General features: G+C 41.6%; 1 protein-coding gene across 10 annotated transcripts in view; it reads left to right on the plus strand.

Annotated features, from left to right (window-relative positions):
• The window catches only part of PALM2AKAP2 (PALM2 and AKAP2 fusion), a 424,280-nt gene that overhangs the window by 242,262 nt on the left and 160,049 nt on the right, over nt 1-21,969 (plus strand). For 4 of the 10 annotated variants that reach the window (XM_036903338.2, XM_036903339.2, XM_036903340.2 and 1 more), the window contains one exon: nt 5,481-6,176. The exons of 5 other annotated variants lie outside the window; for them this stretch is intronic. In XM_036903338.2, coding sequence (XP_036759233.2) covers nt 5,481-6,176 — 696 coding nt within the window. Of the gene's footprint in view, nt 1-5,480; nt 13,407-21,969 lie in introns of those variants that run through there. One more of the 10 variants, XM_036903350.2, reaches the window with a different exon arrangement.

Genomic DNA, 21,969 nt, shown 5'->3' on the forward strand with positions numbered 1-21,969 from the left:
CTGTCTACTACCCTCCTGTTGTACTATACACATCGCTGACTCATGAGCCACACAGGCTGTTCACAGCACTGGTGGACATCAAAGCTGAATACCCTTCATACAAATGGGAAAAGTGAGGCCCAGAGAGGGGCTGTCCTCTGGAATTCAGACTGTCTTTCTCCCTTCCCCAAAACCTCTCTTCTTACTCACTAATGACAGTGGGATGTGTCATTTTATATTTTACATGTGGACCCTCAGCCTTACACTTCCTCCCACGGATCACAGTGAGTCAAAGAAAGTGAGCTGGGGGAAGCCTGAGTCAAGGGGTTTGACAGCGATTGAGTTTTTCATCCTCAGGGAACGCAGTGTCTTGTGTACACTCCTGGCTGGATTCTGAAATGGAATCACGGCAGCTGGTCCCCCTCCCCTCCCCTGCGTCAAGCGCTCTTGTTTCCTTGTCCCTAGGCTCCTATCAGCCCTTACAGATGATCTCTTTGCCAAAGCCAAAGGTCACGGCATGAGAGTGTGTATAGAGCCAGGGGGATAAGTTTGAACCAGAATCAAGCATCCTGTGCTCTGCAGACCCATCTCCCTGGGCCCTGCAGCATGCATGCCAAGCCACGATAGCTTCTAATCCCACCCTCAGTCTGGTTTTTAGGCAGGGTCTTCCCCAGGGGCCTCCCATGCAAGCCCACGCCTGGCTATTTTCAGGACTTAGAAATTGGGATTGCAAACCCCCACCAGTGTGTCTCTGCTTTTTCAGGGTGGTTCTCCTTATTGACCAGAGTTATGGGGGACCAAGAACCTTGAAAACCAAACACGGAAGCCCAAAGTCAAAGCACCAATTCAGTCATTCATTTGTATCCCTTTGCAAAAGTCAGCCATTTATATTAGGTTCTTATTCCTCGTTAACAAAATGAATGTATTACTCCCCTGTCTCACTGGGTAATTGGAAAGAACAGCAAATATGCTTCATGTACCCCAATCTTACTTTCGTCATTATGGCATATTAGGAAATCAATAGTTAAATATATCATTTTATACAAACATACTTCCAGACCTGAGTCATCCTGTCATTGGAACTTCCATTGGACTATCTTCTTTCTTTTGTCTCTCTCTCTAGTTCTTTTCTATTTTGGAGAGCTTTTCTTCAAATAGTTTTCTTTATGTCCATGAGGGTTTTTCAAAAACTCCTTCAGGGGCTCCCCAGAAAGCCTCCTCCCTGAGCAGCATCCCCTCCTCCCTTTTTTTTCGATAAAGTGAGACCCAAAGATGTGCCTCATCACCATACAGACTGTAGTGGACCTGTGGCATGGGGAAGCTTGAGAGAAGGAAACAAGAGGATTAGAGAGTATTTTTCATGGTTGGAGACGACAGCATGATGTACTTGAGAGGTCTCTGGTATGCTCTGCTTGGTAGCGATAAAAAGCAGAAAAGTTTTTAAATTTGTGTACATACATCAAAAATGAAATGTTCAATTTAAAATGTAAATCTTATTTCCCTACTGGTTCATCACCACCCTAATTCACATTTGAAATATTACTGACTGAGAACTGGAACAAGATGTAAGTGGGTATTCATACATAACACATTTAAGATAAAGATTTATGACTCCTGTGTGGTTTTCTGAGTGACTAACAACAGTCACATATGTGTATCCATGAAATCTAAATATTGCCTGTGTGTTAAGCTGGAGCTTCTCAAAGTGTCCACCAGAGTATCCCTTACAAGAGAAGAGAGTGAATGAAGACAAGAAATGTGAGGCCAAATCCTGAAGAAACCTGCTAAAAATGGGTGGTTCCTTTGAAAATTTGTTTTTATCTGGGAGGGAAAAAAATACAGATGATATTGTATTTTAGATGTAACATGTCTAGGTTTACTTTATTATAAAAATATCTTAAATGCTCTATCCTGAGTCTAGAAACATTGGAAGGACAATGTACAACATGTGCATATAAATATTAATATGCAACCCTAGTTAAACTGTGTCACACGTGGTTCAATCACAGAGCCAGGTTCAATCCCAGAGCCATTTCACAGTTAGAAATTAGTTTAAAATCAAAAGGATATTAAAAGGAATCCAATTCATATCTTCACACTGAGAAGAACTTCATATTTCCTTCTCGTTCTTCCAATATCCCTCTCCAAAGCATCAGCCAACACCACAGAATATTGCCTCTCTGTCCATATCCCACACAGCTTTCACTCTCTCTTCTGAACTCCCTTCTCAGCTCTTCATGGTCTGGAGCTACTTAACCGTTCTAGCAAAGAACTTCTCATCATTTCTCCTTTCTGTCCAGTCTCTGATTCTAGGAACAGACAAAGACAAAGTGAGGGTGGGGTTTGGATTGGTGGGAAAGGGAAAGTTGGACCAAAAATGATAGCCTTCTCAGTGGTGGGCGGAGGAAGGCGGACATCTCTAAGATTCCCATGTTGGTAATTGGCATCCTGTCCTATGTGGATGTAATAAACTAGAGTGTTCTATTTCATATTCTGTATTGATTACAGACCAATGTACCATTTTGTTCATGTATTACTGAGTTTTGGAGGTGTAATTATAGATATTGTACCTATAACTAACAATCATTATCATCATCCTTATTTTTAAATATGTCCCATGACTATGTTAATAGTGAGAGGATGTAATATTTCAACCTAAAACTTTGTTTTTTCATATAAATGTGATATTTAAAGAACAGTCTTTTAGAGTCCATGCTAAAATTTTAATGCCTATTCTACTTCCCTGATAACACATTTTATGGGAAATCAGGAAGTACCTGAGACAAACATTTCTCTTGACATCACCGTCATTGTGTGAGTCTGTGTTCCTCTATGACAAATACTGGCTGGCCTCCCTTTGGGTCACTGAAGGAAACTCAATGTCTTTGTGCTGAATAAGTGAAACTTTCAAAATGGACTTGATGACAATCAGGCACTGGATTTTGCTTCATAGTCTTTTTAGTTTTAAATGTGAACCATGAACAGATTGTAACTGATTTCCCGAGCAGATGGAACAGTACCACTGGTGTTTTCTTAACCAGTCCAAAAGTTAATTACTGTGTGTACCTTATCACTGGTGTCATGTCATACGAAGTGCTTGTGACTAGATTAAGACAACCCAGTTAGACTTCTCGGGTAGTCGGTAGCATTTGTTTCTCAGGTATGTATATCAGGTATTTTCTATACAAAAGGCACTAAGGTAGGTGCTGCTGGGGAGGGGGAATCATAGAAAGATGTCAGGCAAAAAACTAGCCTTCAAGAATCCTAAAAACCTACGGAGCTAGTAGAACGTTCCCACAAATAATTATACTACTGAATGGAATGTGTTAAATGCCTTTGGAGAAGTTTAGAAGTATTTAGAGAACCCCATGAAGAAAGGGATGACTTAGAGAGGGGAAGATCGAAGAACAGTTATGGAAGAGGGGCAGGTGACCTAGGCCTGGATGGATGAGGTGTATTTGGATATATGGAAGCTCAGAAGTAGGACATCTCAGGAGAAGGGAATTTTAACAAAAGCAGGAACTATTTGGTTGTGTTAGAGAGAAAGGGAATGATTCAATAGGTAGTTTGGAACACAGGGAATTTGTAGTCATTCTGAAAGAGTAGGGACTCAAAGGCAGTGATAAGCAGACACGTGATGTGGGGCTCTAGGAGACTGACTACCAGGGGTAAAGGATGAGAGGCGGCCTAGGCTAAGACAGCAGTCGGGGAAGGATGCCGAGTGTCCGGGGAACAGCCGCAAGTCTGTTACGGCTGTGGTGTACATGGGGTGAGACGGCTGCCGGACAAGCCCAGAAAGGAAGGTTGCAGATTCCAAAGGGAATTATATGCTATGCTAAGGAGTCTGGTGTTCATCTTATACAGACAAAAGGAACCAACGTTTTCTAAGTAAAGTACCTCTGGGGGCAAGATGGATCATAGACTAGCAGGGGTCAGTAGACTTTTTCTATAAATGGCCAGACCATAAATGTTTTAGACTTGGTGGACCACTTTGGCCTCTGACACATATTTGGTTTTTTCTTTTTCCTTTTCTCTTTTTAAATTCTTTCCTTTCTCCTTCCTTCTTATTTCCTTCTTTCCTCCACCCCCCTCCCTTTTACAATCTTTTAAAAATGTAAAAACCATTCTTTGCTCCTTTGGCCATACAAAAGCAAGCCTCGGGCTACCTGTGGCCTGTTGTCCGTAGGAGGAGAGGAGTGGCAGGTGAAATCAGAAGCAAGGCTATTGTGCAGACAGCAGAAGAGGGCCTGGCTTCGGGCAGAGTTGGCCTGAGGAGACACATGGGCACAGATCTGAAGTATAATTTAATTACTCTCAGCAATTGTTTGGCTATGGATAATTAGGAACAAAAGGACAAATTAGGTGTGATTCTGAGGCTTCTTGCTTGAGAGACTAGATGGTATTGGTATTATTTAACAGAAGGCTTTGGGGGAGTTCTGAGAGGAGAAGATAAATTCCATTTCAAAGCTGCAGAGGCTGAGGTATCCACGGGTCATCCAGGGAAAGGGTGCCCAGGGACAGTCGGCCCATGGGTCTAACACCCAGGTTCCTCCCATCCAGAATGTGTGAACCTCACAGGGAGCCTCTGAGGTAACATGGAGTGCCACTCCAGACTACAAGACAGGATAGAGCTGGTCCTCAGGAACCCCAGACAGGCAGCAGGATTTAGGGTGAGTTGGAGAGGATGAGGCTAGAGCGGGAAGATCTGGTTGGAAGCTCTTGCAATAGCCTAGGGAAGAGGAAACAGTGTCCCAGATTGAGTGGTAGCAGTGGAACGGAAAGAAGGTGATGGATGAGCGAGTATGGAGCAGAATCACGCGGACTTGGCACTGTACGCCCAGGAGAAGAAAGAGGCCTTCTGTGATCAGCATCTTCAAATTCCAGTGTCATGGCATGCTGCTGCCTCTATCTGTTCTGTTTCTGTTCTGTTTGGGTGACCTAGCTGATGGACTGAAGTGCAAATGTCCTGTTACAGTACAGTGGAGGTAGCCATGTCTCCCCTGCAAAAACCTTTGCAAAGTCTGCATTAATAGTAAAAGGAAATGTAGGAAAAAACAGTAGAATATTTGGTGAAAGAGCTTTAAAAAGAAATTTAAGGTGTGTTGGAACTAGGATACATCTTAACCAGCGGCTGTAAAAATTTTTTTTAAGCCTAGAGTAAGCTCTCCATCAAGGTAAACTTGCATGTTGCCAGCCTCCCTGTAATGTGTTACACTGGATCTAAACAGTTGCTTGTGTCTGTAGCTGATCTTCCTCAGAAGTATAAGTACCACTGATATATGGTAACTCTGTACATGTGTTTCCAGTGCATTAAGCTGCTATGTTAAAATACATACATAACCACTTCTGTCCACAACGTGCACTCACTCTAACACTCAAGATGCTTTGGCAGTTATTCTAGAAGGGCACAAAACCTTTTTAAAAAAATCTGTTTGGCAATTAACCATTCACTGGCTTTTTTTGTTGTAACATGCACTTCCTTTCTCTTGTTTTCATTCAAGCTGTGTACGCCATGGAAATTAATGTGGAGAAAGACAAACAAACAGGAGAGACCAAGATTCTCTCTACATCCACCATTGGCCCAGAGGGGGTCCATCAGAGAGGAGTCAAGGTCTATGATGATGGTACCAAAGTAGTATATGAGGTACATTCAGGAGGCACCGTAGTAGAAAATGGAGTGCACAAATTGAGCTCAAAGGATGTAGAAGAGCTTATTCAGAAGGCTGGACAATCAAGTTTAAGAGGAGGGCACGAGTCAGAAAGGACTGTGGTTGCAGATGGGACCCTCAGCCACACTAAGGAACACATGCTCTGCAAAGAAGCCAAGTTAGAAATGGTACATAAGTCTAGGAAAGATCACTCTTCTGGGAATCCAGGGCAGCAAGTCCAAGCCCCCAGCACCGAAGGGCCAGAGACAAACTTGGATCAACCAGTCACCATGATTTTCATGGGCTACCAAAACATCGAGGATGAAGAGGAGACTAAAAAGGTGCTAGGTTACGATGAAACCATCAAGGCGGAATTGGTCCTCATTGATGAAGACGATGAGAAGTCACTGCGGGAGAAGACAGTGACGGACGTGTCCACTATTGATGGGAACGCAGCTGAGCTTGTGTCCGGGAGGCCAGTCTCAGATACCACCGAGCCCTCGTCCCCAGAAGGGAAAGAAGAGAGCCTAGCCACAGAGCCAGCCCCAGGTACCCAAAAGAAAAAGCGCTGTCAATGCTGTGTTGTCATGTGACCACTTCTTTCTCCCCCTTTCTTCTGGGTGGCCTCTGCGCTCTCCACCACTCACGTAGACCTCACTACGCCACTAACTGCAATACTGTGAACTGGAAGCAAACACCTGCCTTGCCTTGCAGTTGGATTGCTTTGATCTCTTTCTTTCCCCCTTTATGTTTTTCTCCAGTTTCCTCACCTGAGAGACAATGTGCATGTGTGTGCTTCATTCTTTCCAAGAACTTGCTTCCCCTTCTAAACCTTTCCTTGTGTCTTCAAGAGTGAATCAATTCCTTACTGCTCGATTGGAATGGACTCTTCACATCAGCCAAGTTACATAGTAGCCTTAATTTACTTGACTGAAATTGAACCCATGGGCACCAGGGGTTTCATTTTGTAGTGTGATCCTGTAACGTAGTCATATATCACTACGTCGATGATTTCTCATTTGCCTCCCTTGCTGTGGATCTTTGCTTTTATATCTTGTGTGGCAAAATGCTCTTGGCTCTAGCCAGTTGCTAGTGTAGCCAAAAGTGGACCTTACTTAGATGTCCAATCTAGGGTAATGCTTTTTGCTGCCTTACGTAAGCTTCCAGATTACAGTATTGTGCATCTATGGCTTTCCTTCTGTTAAAACTGAAGTGAACTTGATGTAAGAGAAAAGAACCCAGTGCTTGTCACAGCTGGAATGTAGGGACTGGTTCTGTAAGCTGCCCATCAGCAGCTCTCTCTCTTCCTATGGCTTAACTGATGGACCCTTTAGCAAAGAAGCACCCTTTTTAATTTTCTAAGGAAATGAAACATTGTTTTAAGCGTTAGTAGTGATCTCCCAACATAGGCAAATCTGCAAGCCTTGCTTCTACTCTCTCAAAAAATTGTAAATTTTTATATTGCTTTCTTTTTCACGGATATTTTCTGATCTTGTCAATCTGTTTTCAACGAAGGGATCATTTTGAGCAGTATCTCTGCAGTAACCATATTTCTAAAACAGTCTTTCTGACCTACAGTGGTTGCTGCAATATGCTCTCACTTCATTGTGGATGGTGCTGTAACTTAATTACTGTTCATCTTACCTGCCCAGCTCATTATAGAGCCTTACTTCTGGGCTTTTTTCTTTCTGTCCCCATGAGAAAGAGAATGTTTTCTATATTGTCACTATGTAGGTTTATCCACCCCTCAAAATAACCATAAAATGTAAAAAAATTTTTAAAGATTAAGAAAGACCTATCTTTCCACAAATACTCAGTGGCACATAGCTGAGCTTCTTAAAGCATGTTTCTTAAAATTCTGGAGGTTTCAGAACATTGCATCAAAGAATAGTTCTTAATCTGCAACACAATGAACAATTCTTTGAATAAATTCTTAGCACTCCCCCAGAGCACACAGCCACGTGTATAGTAAAACCAAAGGGAACCAATTTATTAAAATAATAATGTGTTAATAAATATGTAACATTTTAACTGATTTTAGTAACAGAGATATCTTAACTTCATTTGCCCAATGGTCGTAGCATTGTAAATCATTCACAAACCTATGTTCCCTAGGACATAGGTTTCAACAAACATTCAATAAAACATACTACATCAAGTTTAACCTCTGTGGAAAGCAAATGAGAAAAAAAAAGTAAGTCTTGAGAAAAACTTTATACCAAGACAATTAAATTTGTCTTAAATAGCTTTCTTAGTGCTAAATCTAACTTTTTTTTTTTTTAATTTCTTGGCCTGAAATTATATTTATTCCAATTGGGAAAGAAAATAATATTTTTTGTGGTTCAAAGTTAATCTTTCTCAAAGAATTATATTTTAATGAGCACGGAGTGAGTCATTTTATCACCACTGTGTAAACAAACAAGTGGAAGAAGGAAAAAGGAGCTGAAGTTCTGCCTTCTTAGATGATTCCATACATGGCTTGGTTTTGGACAGCTGAGGGAATTACCTCTCAGTCTCAGGTTCACCAACGCAGCTGTAATCGAAGGAAATTGCTCTCTTATCTAGAAATAATAATCTGATGTGTGGCTGTAAATCTCACTGTTCTCAGCTTCATGCTCCTCAGTAAATGGTCTCTAAAGCATCATTTAACATTAAATAAAAGGACATGCCAGGTAAACCTATTTACATAGAAAAAAACAGCTCCAGTGTTTTGGACAATCTATTATTTTAATAATTTATCTAAGGAAGAAACAATCTAAAAGTTTACCGTAACTTATCTTTTTTTACTCACTTGGGAATTAAAACTATTCAATATGAGTTTTTAAAAGCACAGGAAGTGAAATGGTAGAATTCAGAACCTTTGGGCTTGCCGTGTGATAAACAGTCTTCTAGGACTGATAATTCCCTGAAATGACCTTTCCTTCCTTCTATAAATGACCTAGTTCCCCTCTCACCACAACACTACCCATAAGATTCAAAAGACCAACGATAATCTCATTCTCATTCATCAATTATTATTATAAGGATTGGCAAATTATCTATGAGAGTTCTTTCTATACTTTTAGTATTAAAGCTTATCACTTGATGATTTTTAAAGACGTGTTACCTTTATTAAAATGCTTTGAGGCCACAGTAAGTGCTTGAGGTGTGTTTGATTATGGCATATATTTGCGTATTATACATCATTCCCTGTCCTAATGGGGTTCCGCCTCAGCCAGTACTTTTATGGGGTGAGTCCCCTACCCTTCATAATGAAAATGTCAACACCTTTGTGATTGTGAACATCCTGCCTTCCCTGTTGTTATTGGCATTCTCTCTGTCAAAACTTTCTTATGTAAGGTTATCACACCCTCCCAAAATACAGGGTATTGACTTATATACAATGAGACTAAGTAGAGAATTAATAATGAAGCTGCAAACCATGATCTTTTTTGAGCTAATGGTTAGTTAGACTTTCTTTTAAAATCATAGAAAGAGGAGAAAGAGGGAAAGGAGGGAGATTACATTTGTTTATAGAGATTTTCAGTGGCGTTTAATTCAAGATCCTTGAATAGATAAAATGATAAAGTATAGCTTTACATATTCTGAGAAGTCTTGATGATGTGTATATCCTTGCCACTGTTTTCCTTTGATGTGCAATAGGACAAATTAAGGGGAACTCTTTTTTACTTTGTACCTATTAATAATTATATTGGTTCCTTATATAAGTAAAACTTAGTTGCCTCTAACAGTGATTTGACAATGTCCAGTGGTGTCACTTGGGGTTGTGAGTAGAGAGGACAAGAGGCTGGGAATTCCCTTGTGACCAAACCCAAAACATCGTTTCCTTAAACCTCCTGAGGTCTAAACAACCTGAAATTATTTAGACTTTTAGAAAGTAAACAAATCCTAGATTCATTTGATTTGACTTCTTTCTGAAATGTTAATAGACATGTATATGCTTCAAATTTCTGCCTGTTCTAGTTTCCTCCATATATGGCTATATAGTTTCCTAGAGAGCTCTATTTCTGTCATCTCTAGAGCAAAACGTGGATGCCAAGTGTGAAAACAACTAATTTCTCTTCACTTCCTTCAGAATCTCCCTTCAAGGGACTGCAGAACACCCTTGACAATGACCATTTGTTTAATATAAGTGAACCAATGGACAGCAAAAGAGGAAGGAGGACATAGCGTGACAGAGGCAAAAATGAACTATTAGACAAGTTCTTGTCAAACAGCATTAAAGTCCTGTCAATTTAAGACATAGGTGAACATAGACAAAATATGCACAGAGGGTGGTTTTTTGGTCTTATGATCTAGAAGCTCAGCCATCTCTGTCACTGGAGCCACTATGGAGTTGAACTCACCCAAGGTCCCATTCCTTGTGAGAATATTCTCATCTCTTGAAATGTTACTTTGTTTACAAACAAAATCCATTCCAAGGCTAGGAGTTTTAAGTTGTGTTTTTGGTTATTGTAACCACAAATTTTCAGTATAGTTAAGATACAAGTTTCAGAAACATTGTAAATATGCAATCTATTCGAAGTTCCTCAATTTACTAACCAAGGTCTGCAAGACCTGCACTGATTAGGATAGAACTGGAAAGTATCCTTTGTCCTGTTGGCTAGGGCAACCCAGCAGGTACAGGAAGTTATGGTCTGTGTCACCAAACAGCTCCAAGTCATGAGCAAGATGTGATCTCTGATTACTGCTACCAGTTCACCTTCATGGTGTAGCCCTCTTCTGGTCTTATCAGGAAAACTTTACTGCATTTTCTAGGGACAAAGAAATGTCACTCTTTTATAAGGAGCACAATGCAGTTATATGTCCATATTTTTGTAGCTTCAGTAAACTCCATAATAAAATTCCCATTTTATAAAAACCAATATACTAATTATTTGAATGTAGAAAAAAAATAGAATAGAGATTACATCCGGAAAGTTTCAAAGGGCAGTTTCACTGGGGATCCTTAGACCAACCTCACCCTTCCCACTTAAGTTTTATATGACTTAAATAGGCCTCTGCTTCCCCTCTCCACGCCAGTCTAGCATAGGATGGTCAGAACCATAGCAAATAAACAGTTGCTTTTAACATGAAAAGACAATATGTAATTTTGAGGACTGCAGGCTTACTGCATCAAAGATCTGGACAGCCTTAACTTTTATAAAAACAAAATCGTTTTTCAATGCTCTCTTTTACTAAGCAGGAAAACAAAATGTTTCCTGAAATTAATGACTTTTGTATATTTTTGACTATTTTCTAAGTTTCTACAGGTTGAGGTGTAAATGGTCGTCTCCTCCCCTAATGCCTCTTACTAGTCACCTGAGGCTATTTTTTGCAAGGCACTGCCTTTTTATCAAAAGAAAAGTGTGTCTCATAAACCATAAAATTCTCCCTAGACTTCAGGCAGTCCTTCTGGAGTGAAAGAACAGAAATACACAAAGAAAAGAATTACAGGGTGGCTTTCTTTTATTTCCTATGATTAATGTACTGTATGGTATATATGTTTACAGAATGTATCTGCCTTGTGATGTTAACAAAATGAATGACAAAAAGAGTTCTGATGTGCCATTTTTGAAAGTTTGCCTTAGCATCACTGTTTATGTTCTTCGTTTCTGTCCTTTTAAAACTGCAGGTTGTGTTCCAAAGCTGTATTAACACAACATTCTCTTCCCCACCCCTACCCAGCCCTCTTCAGAGCTGTGAATTTCATCACAGGAGCCTTGAGGTAGAACCTTGCAGGTCTGGCCCCAGGGGGGAATAAAGACGGCATAGCTTGGGCATTGCCTCAGCCCCCTCTGCCAAGTAACCACGTCCCTGTGTTCTCTTCTGAGCCTGCTTCTGCAGTATCAGACTCGGACATTCCTGGGACAGGCCACATGGAACTCATGACCTCTGGCAGTCCTTCCCACTGTAGGGAGGTGAACTTGTGGACTCTCTATCTGGGTCTGGGAGTGTATTCTTAAGCACAATGGGCATAGCTTGAAAAAACAAGAGAGTTGGACTCAAAGGGCGTGACTGAGCCATAACTGAGGGGTATGCCCATTCATTATAGTCTAAGATGAGTAGCGTGATATGGGTGGGAGTAAGGAGAGGCTATAGAAATGGAATATTTTACCTTTATGTATTTTTTTAGGGAAAAATATTTTTATAATGAAATCTATATGTATTATGAAGCTTGAGTTTGAAAATACCCTTGATTTAGTTATTCCTCCATTCCCTTCAGGTAACTTTCTGGTGAGTTCTGTAGCGCTAGCCCACCCCTTGGAAGGAGTATGAATGAAAGTTCCGTGACCTGCTGCTGCACTACCACTGCATGAAATTCAGTTTTTCCAAACAGACCTAGGTTGTAAGATCAAGCTTTCTATACCTGTGACTAGATAAACTATGTTTTATGGCTTAGCTCTCTGAGCAACACCTTTAATAATATATAAGGATCTTTTGGAATCAGATAGCTACTTTAAATATAAGCCAAGCCCAGCAACTATCAAAGTCCATTTCTCACATATTTAAGGAGTAATTGCTACTTTTGAGGTTAAGGGACCACTCACTATGGTACATTTGAGTCATATATGTGAAATATTGAGTCAAAAGTACCTGGCCATCTGCAGCATACATATAAATGTGTAAATGACAATATAAAACTTACCAGGTGTTGTTAGCCTTGTAAGTATCAGTGGGACTGCATCATACTTCAGAGTTAAGTAAAAATAGGGAAGAATTGTTTTTATCCATCCATAACAGAAATTCTGAATTTTTAGAGTTCTTTTCCCCTATTTTTTTTGCTGCCAAATTCCTGAGTTTCCTTTGCAGTCACACTCAGTTTCATGAAGATTTTCACCCACATCTGTTCCTCCCTCTGGCAGACAGAGCAGCTCAAGCCTCAGAGTCTCTTCATCACTTCTGTTAGAGTCTCTTACCAGGCAGTGTCCTTCCTCTCTCTGCACCCTTTTCTCCTCCCCTGCAAGACTAAGATCCTTTGTCCGACAAGGCCAGGTCATACACACTCCCTCTGTTTCAAGAAAAATAATCCCTTTGGTTTCCACGCAAATCATTTTCCTTTCTTCACCACTAGCATCCTTCCAACAGGCTCAACTCAAAGCCAGCTGTGAGCATTAGCCTCATGGAGACAACTCCAAAAATGGAAGAACTGTGCAGTACCTGTGGGTGCTGAGGGAGAGCCAGCCTAGGCTCGCGTAACCCCGGGAGGCTCTCAATCTCTAGCAGACATGGGCAGGGAGCCATCCAGTCCCTTGGTTTTGCAACAAGTCTTCATGAACAAAGAGGCCGCTGGGCAATGCCTGATCTGAACTACTCTGTGTGCAGCCCCTCCAATTCTGTGACTCCCTATTCTAGTGGAAAGAGTGCTAGCCTTTGTGGGGTTCTGGAACATTCTATCCTCCTCTCAAGCTCCTGACCTAGTAGAGTTAAAATCATACAGGGGTTCTAGAAAATGTTGTGTCTGATGCAGCTTTTCAGTGAATGTAGGTTGTTGATGGAATTTTCAGCTTTAGCAGCTCACTCGGGATGAGTGACGTCTCTGTAAATATACCCATTTTGTGGTTGGTTGGGTGGGGGGGGGTGGGAGCCTGTCGTGCTTACTCTGAATTAGACTTGCTGGGCTAGCTGCTGTACTTTGTAACCTGAAGTGTACTTTGACTGTTCTGTTTCCTTCGGATGAAAACAAAACAAAAACCGACATCAGAAATAACACTGCCAGTGACAGCCGATGCTGTACGTGTAGCTTCTCTCTGTTCTTCTGTACAGTATTAATAGACAATAAACTGCCTTTTCACTGCATCTACCTCTGTGTGTCTGTGCCCCGATTCTTTCCCCTTCTCACCTGCCATGAGTGCGTATCAGGCCAGACTGTGCTCGGAGTGCCTTCGACGGCTCACTAAAACTGAACACTGATCCAGTGCCTTTCAAACTTGAGTGTGCTTCAGCCTCACCTGGAGGTACCTGCTAAGAATGTGGAAGCTCAGTCACACCTCTGGAACTCAGATTGAGAGTAACCTGCATCTGTAATCATGTCTCCAGGTGATTCTGATCACATAGTACTGGCCATCCATGGGTTTGGGTGCCCTTCTGGTGGGAATCCCTGTGGCCTGCCTGTCCTAGCTGGTTTCCACACTTACTAATCCCATCTCCCAATATTTCCTCTCTCATACCTGCTCTCGCACATCTGTCTGCACACCTGTTGTCCTTTTTCTTGCTCCCGGCAAACCCCCAGCAGCAGCATCGACTGGTCTATGGGTCTAACTCTGTCTGCCCCTTAGGTTAAGTATAAGAGACCATCCAGTGCAGTCTTCTAGAGAGGAAAATGTGAAGACACCGGGGACTTTGTTATTCTTCTTTACAGCTGTATCCTCCCTACCTAGGAGATAGGGTAAGCAAACCTTTTCTGTAAATGGCCAGATAGTAAATATTTTTCACTTTGTGGGCCAGATGATTTCTGCCATAACTACTTAGCTCTGCCAGAAAGCAGCCATACACTACATGTGTGAATGAGTGTGACTATGTTCCAAATAGATCTTACTTATAAAAACAGACAGTGGACCAGATTTGGTCCTCGAGCTTATAGTTTGCTAACCCCTGACCTCAAACAGGGCCTGGCACATCGTAGATACGCAATAAAATGTCAGAAAGTTATTGCATGAAAGAACGACCAGGGAGGATGTGATATCACCTGTAGAGCTGCACAGGAAGTTGTTTTCTTGAGGATATGGTACATGAAATCAGTTGGGGAGTTAATCTCTTTGGGTTCCATGGTGGATTACTATTGATTTTTGATGTCTTTACACCTAGGAGGTAATCTAAAGATTGCAGTGTAAATGGTGCCTTGTAGACTGTGCAAACCATCAAACTGAAATTAGCAAGAGTTTCAATCAATAGAAAGTTGAGGAAATGCAAGGACATCTTGGCCTTGCCTGAAGTGCTGGGATACCGAAACCGGGGAATCTCTACTACACCTCTAAGCATTTGATCCGAATGTTTGTGGAGTTACAGTTTGTCTGATCTATTCTCCACAGTGAGTGACAGGGCTTTCTTTACATTATTCCCTTTTTTAATTGAAATACTCTATGGTGTGTGGACATGTAGCCTGGAACCATGATAGCACATTGCACATCCCATAACTCCAGGCGGTACTAATAGTAACATGTCCAGTAGCATGGGAAAAACTGTGCGTACATCCATCCCCAGTGTTGTTGTGAGTTAAAGGAACCTATACTTATGCAAAGCACTTTGTAAGCTGGAAATAGATAATAAATGTTAGTTTACTTGTGATGAGAAAGTACCTGGCCCTCTACCAAAGGTCTCACCTTTCCCAGATGTAAAGATTATAGCTGTTCAGGTGTGTTTCAGAACGAGTATAAAAATGGAAGTGGCTTTCCCCTCCTTGAGTTTGTGACTGCTTTTATATTGTATGGAGCTGAATGAAACTGTCATTTTGTAGATCAATAATGTTGAATATTTGAATATAGTTGAATATAGTTTGATAGTTGCATATAATTCAACCTAATAATTCTCTTCTAGGGATCATTTTGCATCACAGAGGACAAAAGATTACCAGATGAACTATAACTATGAAACTATAGCAGTAAGAATTTAGATGAGAAAATAAGAAGTTTGGAAGGGAACATAGTTCCTTCCCTATGTCCATTCTACCAACATAGAACTAGTCATTTTCTGTTGGTAGGCAGGATTTCCTTCTATCTTACATTTACCCTATGAGGTGGACTTTTGCTATTATTCTCCTTTATACATGAAGAAACTGAGTTACAGAGATAGCAAAATATAGCAGAGCTAAAAATCAGGGTGAGAGTGACAAGTTTTGAACTTAGCTCTCTTTACTTCCACACAGAAGGCATCATGAAAGTGGCATGAGAATATAGCTGAGACAGAATACAGAAATATTTAGATATTGGAGCCATCTATGCAAAAAAAAGTCCAAAATGGCACCAGTTCTGATTTTGCACCTTTACCTATTCAAGCATGTGTTCTATAATAATGCTGCCCCCTGGAGGATGGGAGGTATCTCTGCATCACTTCTATCCGAAGGAGAAGCGGAGGGTGAATCACCTGTTGTTCTCTTATCTGTTCGATTACCTGTTGTTCTGCTGGACAGTTTTTCCATCCCCATTCATAAAAAGGATTAACAAAATTGTCCAAAACAACTCTGTAAAGTCTAAGAGTGTCATGTCCATCTCTGAAAAAAGCAAAGGTAATTTTGTTGTTAATGATTGTATTGCTATTGTTATTGTCCATTTCATAACAGCCAAGAGGACCAGGGCCTGACAGCAGTAAGCGAGTGCCTTTTAATCTAGGCTTTATCACCCTTCTGTAGCCACCAGTAGAACACACTGTCTCCCCAGCAGCCCAGCTCCTCTCCTGTTTTTCTCAAGTAGTGTCAAATCCTTCACTTTATGGATAACACACAAATGCAAAGATTTGTGATTTGGAAGTTAAGACTGTAAGATCTGAAAGAGATCGTCTAATGCAGAAGTCACAAGATGGTTATCCACAGGCTGAATCTGGCCTACAGCTCTGTTAGTTTTGCTGGCATAGTGTTTAAAATAGTTTTTAATTCACTGCCAAAAATAATAAATTAAGAGAATTATCATTTTAAAGCTATGAATTTCCAGCTTCTCTGTATATTTTAGAGGTGCTGTTTTTTGTTGTTGTTTTTTTTAATTTCTCAAGGCTATTATTTACTCTGGAGAAGTCTCCACTGTAGATTAGACATTCTTCTACTCTTATTTACATGGTAAACAAGCATATTCCAGCCCTTTGCCTCAGGCAAACATGTCTTCCCTGAAGAAGGATGTCAGGCCAGTTAAACCCAGTGTTTTTCTCTTATGCCTCCTCCTGGAGCACTGGAAAGCTCTGGGCTTCGAGGGGCACAAGCCAGACACAGCTCTGTGAGTGTGCAATAGCTGCATGCAGCTCCATGCCTTGGTACTGAATAGCCTCACTCTGAACAGACAGAGTTTTGTCCAACCACTTAGGGCAAAATCAAGCCCCTGGGAAAGAATCATATGACTGAGGCAAGACGTCCCCAAATACCCAGGCCCAGCTTCCAGGTAGGACTTGAAGGCTGATGTAAGAAGAAATGAAGGGTGGCATAGGACAGCCCCGAGAAACTCAAGGGCCCATGTCTAGGGGGCTCTGAGAAGGCTGGGGGTGGAGCCATGACAGAAAGATGAGGAAGTAAAAACACATCGAGAGAGAATAAATTAAACATGAGAGAAGATCTCGGGCCAAGGAGCTTTTACCATCCTTGAATTGTTTTCCTAGGTGACAGTTGCCTGGGGCTGATAGTGGTTGTCCCTTGAGAGCAGCCGCACTCCTTTTCACCATCACAACCATCTCTTCCTGCCTTCCTATTATCTTACTCCTGCCGGCTTCCTTTGTCTATATCACTGCCTGGCTCCTCATTTGAGTGTGTTATCCCTGATCTACCATAATTCACTCATTTTATGGTGGGGTCAAATGAGTCCAAGGTGGAGAGGAGATTTACCATAGCAAGGTGATAGTTGAGCCAGAACTGGAGATGAAGTCTCTTGAACCCTTTTGGAAGAATGAGGCTTTGTACTGTTTGGATTTGAATCTGATAGAAGCATTTTACATTTTGAACAAGCTATAAGCAGAAATATAAGCCAATATCAGAATCTGGTGCTTTTGCTTTTTAACAAAAGAACCCACAGGACTAATCATAGATTATCACAAGGCAGGTGAGCTCATTTACAACTCAAAAGAGAAAAAAATCCTTTTTCAACAACAATTTATAGTATACAGATTATTCTACCGTGCATTCTTTAGGTTAAATGAACAACATAATGTTTTAAGGACTTTGTGTTATCATGTGCTTCATGGTAAAAAGTTTCATTGCTGGAAAAATAAATAAGCTTTGTAGTCAACAGTTGAATTGCTCTGGGGGCTTCATATTTCTTCTTAGGGAAAATAACAAGAGGCAAATCCCACATGAACTTAAATTTAAATGTGATCTTCTCTCCTTCCTAATCCTAGGTCTTTTATCAGACTGCTGATGTCATGTGGTCACAGAATAGTAATATTCTCTAACGTTTACTTCCTCCTCTTAGAATAATAAGCTATTTGACAATTCAAAGAGCTGAGGGCATACAATCTTTCCTTTCACAGCTTGTCATCAAAAAACCAGTGTGATTCAGTGTTTTCTTTAAATTTTAACAAGGGGCTAGTCAAATTAAAGATGATAATTGTATTTCCCAACTTTTTCCATTTCCAAGTCATGGAGGATTTGAAAACATGCTCAGTGGACCTACTCTTTTCAGGCCGGGGTTCTGAGGTCAGGCTTGTGGCAGCCTGACAGTGAGATATAATCTGCAATCAGTGTGAATCGTCTACACTGTCAGTATATGCAGTCTCAAATTCTTTCTCCTAAAGAGCTTGTTTCAAACCATAGTATGTGAATGGGTTTGGTCATTTCTTCCTTCCCTGAATTCTGACTAAATCCTAACTAGACTCAGACTCAACGTGAGACTCTATCACATACCTTAACTCAGTTTTTCCTAAACTTCAGCATTTGGGGATCACCTTAGTTATTTTTGTCCCATGTATATATCACCTACGGACCATTATTAGATATTTTAACCACTTCTTTGACTTAAATTTTCTTAAGAAGTAACTTTGTAGCCCTTTTCTAGGGAGATAGCACATGCCATAGAAGGAAACCCCAGAATAAGTGTAAATCGACGTTATTAATGTCCAGCTATGTGCTTTTGCTTAATAGTACAAACAGTTACCTGGTACCAGCTCTCTCACTGTTAAAGGAGGAAATAGCCAGGCTGGAGAAGTATCAGAAATACTCCTCCATCTGTTTTAATGTAATCAGATGGAACGGAAAAAAATCAAAATGGTATTCATTTTCTTGCTGTGTAGGTCCATGTTATTTAATGCCATGCTCATTTACCCCTAAAATTTGGGAAACACTGCTTTGCCTCATTGTATTCCCTTAAAAACCCCAGTTCCTCATTTTGAAGATGAGGGCGACAAATAAAAGATGACTCGCTCAATGCGACAGGAAATCAGAGCAGAGACACGGAGCTGGGATTCACACCCAGGTCAGGGTGACTTCAGATTGGTACACCAGCTGCCTGTCATGCTGTTCCTTTCATAAGGAATGAATTGAATACATCAGCAGCAAACTTAAACTCTCCAGTGAAGACTGGCATCATTTAAACAAACAAAAGTAACATCTGTTCCAGCTAGAACGGCCTCTGGCATAAGCAGTTTTTCACTAACGGAGGCCAGATCTAACCCGGCTCCTCCTGTCTTAGTTCAGCAGTTACATGATGAGTCGTGAAATCCCAGAGAGGGGAGGAAAGGGATGCAATATGGAGCAGGCAAGCCTCTGACAGGCCCGATGTCCGGTTCCTCTGTAAAGCACTCCTGCCTTCAGCTCAGTCTGTCTTCTGAGCTTAGCAAGCTGGCTGCTGCTCCGGGGACCTCTTGTCAGGCTCTTGGAGAGTCAGCGATTTAGTCAATGCAAGCTGCACCGTTGGCTCAGTGCTAGAGAATAAGCAGATCTTAATGGAAAAAGAACGATTCAATGATGTCTCCACTTCTCTCTTCCCTTCTGTATTCTCTTCTCTATTCTTTTCTATTGAATGAGCCTGTTTTTCTCATAGGACACACTCCCACATCTGTATGATGAGTTGAACTTCTCAAAAAGTCCATGAATTCTCCCAGGAAGTGCCATGCTGTAGCTCTTTGGTTCTCGTTTCTTGCTTGCCACACATTAGAATCTGGGACATTTTCTGAAAAATATACTAGGGCCCCACCCCAGAGATCCTGACTTAATTGGTGTGGGTGAGGCCTGGGGCATTTACTAAATGGCTCCACGTGATTCGGATGAGCAGTGAGGGTTGCAAACAGCACAGAAGAGCCCAGGGCAGGCAGGAGTGGTCCAGAGGAGGGGTGCAGGCTGGAATCCTTGTCTCAACTCTGCAGACCAAGAAAAAAATGTAGGCTTTGGAGTCAAGTCAAAACCCAACTCTGTCACTGGCCAGCCTGGGTAATTTGGGACTATTGATTTCGATCCACCAAACCTCAGTTTTCTCTTCTGTAAAATGAGAATAATACTTACCTTGTAGGGCTTCTTTTAGGAATGTTTTTAAAGACTTTTCTCTCTGCTTTCCCCTTCTCCTTTACAAAAGGGAAGTGTTTGATGCAGTTTATAGAAAAAAACACAGAAGAAATATAGGGAGAAATCAGGTCAAAAGAAAATTAAGATGAAACCAGAGGACTCAATCTAGTGTACATTTCCAAATGTTAGTTTCTCTCTCTCACTTTCGTTTGAGTAGTTTAGTTTGTAAAATGTACAACATAATACTAGTTTATCGACCAAACCACTGAATTTTAAGTTCTTGGGTCTGTTCTGAAAACAGTAAGAATGTGAGATCATAGAATCAGCATTTCTTTAGTGTGAAGGGACCGAGGGCCTTGGACTCCGTCCCAGTTAGGCCATTCATTGGTGACTTAGAAGTCCTTTTTCCTCACTTGGCACCAACTTTCTCATCTATTAAAGAGTAGTTTTACTAGGGGACAATTAAGGTAATTCTGGGTGGCATTCTAGGTGGATGTCAACATCATGAGTCTTTATAATTTAAAAAAAAGAAAAGGAAAGGAAAAAAAGAAGAGAAATACATCAATCTGAAGGGTATTTTTCCTAAAAGTTCTTTAACCCCTGGCCTTTAAAAGCCAACACATAGACAATCTGCTGTGGCTCAGGCCCGGCCCTGAGGAGTCCCTGGGCAAATCCCCCATTACTGCCTTGTTCCAGGGTCTTTCCAAGCCCAATGGAAACCCAGTGACCATTCCCAAGTGTAAAATTCACTGGGGAAGACCTGACTTACCCAGACGTATGGTGGAAAATTACTCTGGATTCCCTCTAAAAACTATAAAACAGATTGGCCTTACTGGGGCTAAACCCTGACATTTTCATGGCCCCCTCTCTCCTAGCCCTGAGAGGCTTGGGAGTTGGTAAATAGCCACCTGGAGTCTCCTGGGAGCTGAGTGCAGCAGACACGCACTGCTGCCCATCTATTCTGGGTGGTTCCTCCAAACGCACCCCGAATATTTGAGTCTCGGAAGGACAGTGCTTCCCTCCCCCAGACACTGGAAGCTCTGGGTAAAATGCAAGCTCCTTCCCTTATGCCCCTTAGCTAAATGTCCAGTGTAACTGGATCTGAAGCAATAAACCATTTCTGCTCCTTAACAGCTCAGTGTCTGGGCCAGTCGCTCAGCCTTTTTGCTCTGCAGTCTGCGTCACTTCACTAAGCATATGCGTGTTTGTATTGATGCTCAGAGCTTTAGAAGCAGTAGATAAAAGCTAGTCGTGGAAGCTCCCAGTTGAATAGAGTTACTTGGCTGAAGTTTGGCTGAGGATAGTTTGGTCTCAGGTCTTTTCATCTGCCAGGAGAAAATCCCCCTCGCCGAGTGCTGGAAAGAGAAGGCAGTTCGCAGACGGTTTCTTGAGGTCATGGCTGGATGATAGAATCCTTCATTGCAACTGTAGAACCATCCGTCAAGTCATCACCAAGGCACTCCCTGCCTTAATAAGAAAAGAGAATTGCTTGTTTACCCTTTCCTTCCAGAATTAAGATCAAACTTTTCTCTCCAGAAGTCTGAGTTTGCTAAAATGTAACACTTTCTCTTCTATCTCTCCTTCCCACCAAACATCTGTCCCCACTGATCCCTAACATAAATTCTCCTTTTTAATTAAGGAGCCATCCCCTGACCCTCACTGACCACATTCACCCCAGCTTTGCTCATGCTGTTTTGTACACATCTGGAATAGTCCCTTTCCTCCCTGCATTTAGCAAAGTCTTAATAATCCAACTCTGGCCAGCCGAGTGCCTTCATCTCCCATCGCCCCCTGCACGCACCTTCGCTCCCCTGCTATCAGCCCTGCCCTGTCCTCTGTGCTCCTGCGCTCCTTACCTGTGTCGGAGCCTGACTTGGGCTCTCTGCATTCATATGATGAAAGACTCATTTTCTAGTTCCAGAAATGGATCAGAACAGCATCTTCTCTCTCTAAATTAGTTGGTTCCACCTAGAGTCACAGACTTAGAGACTATGGGTCAAAACCACAATCAAGATTTAATACTACCTCTTGGCTCCCAAAACTCAGTGGGAAGGACGTGACAGGAGTCCTTGCCAAAAAAGGCATTGCTGAAAGGTTTTCATTTCTCCTCCTTGTCAGAAAAGAAGGGACTGGAGTTATGCTGACAGCCCTGGGCCTTCTCTCATCAGGCCTGAGTAGAGACGGAACTTCCATCAGCAGGTTTCAGGAAAGTTTAACAGCAGAGCAGAGACAAAA

This window comes from Manis pentadactyla, chromosome 3 (genome assembly GCF_030020395.1).
Source record: "Manis pentadactyla isolate mManPen7 chromosome 3, mManPen7.hap1, whole genome shotgun sequence".
NCBI lineage: Eukaryota > Metazoa > Chordata > Mammalia > Pholidota > Manidae > Manis > Manis pentadactyla.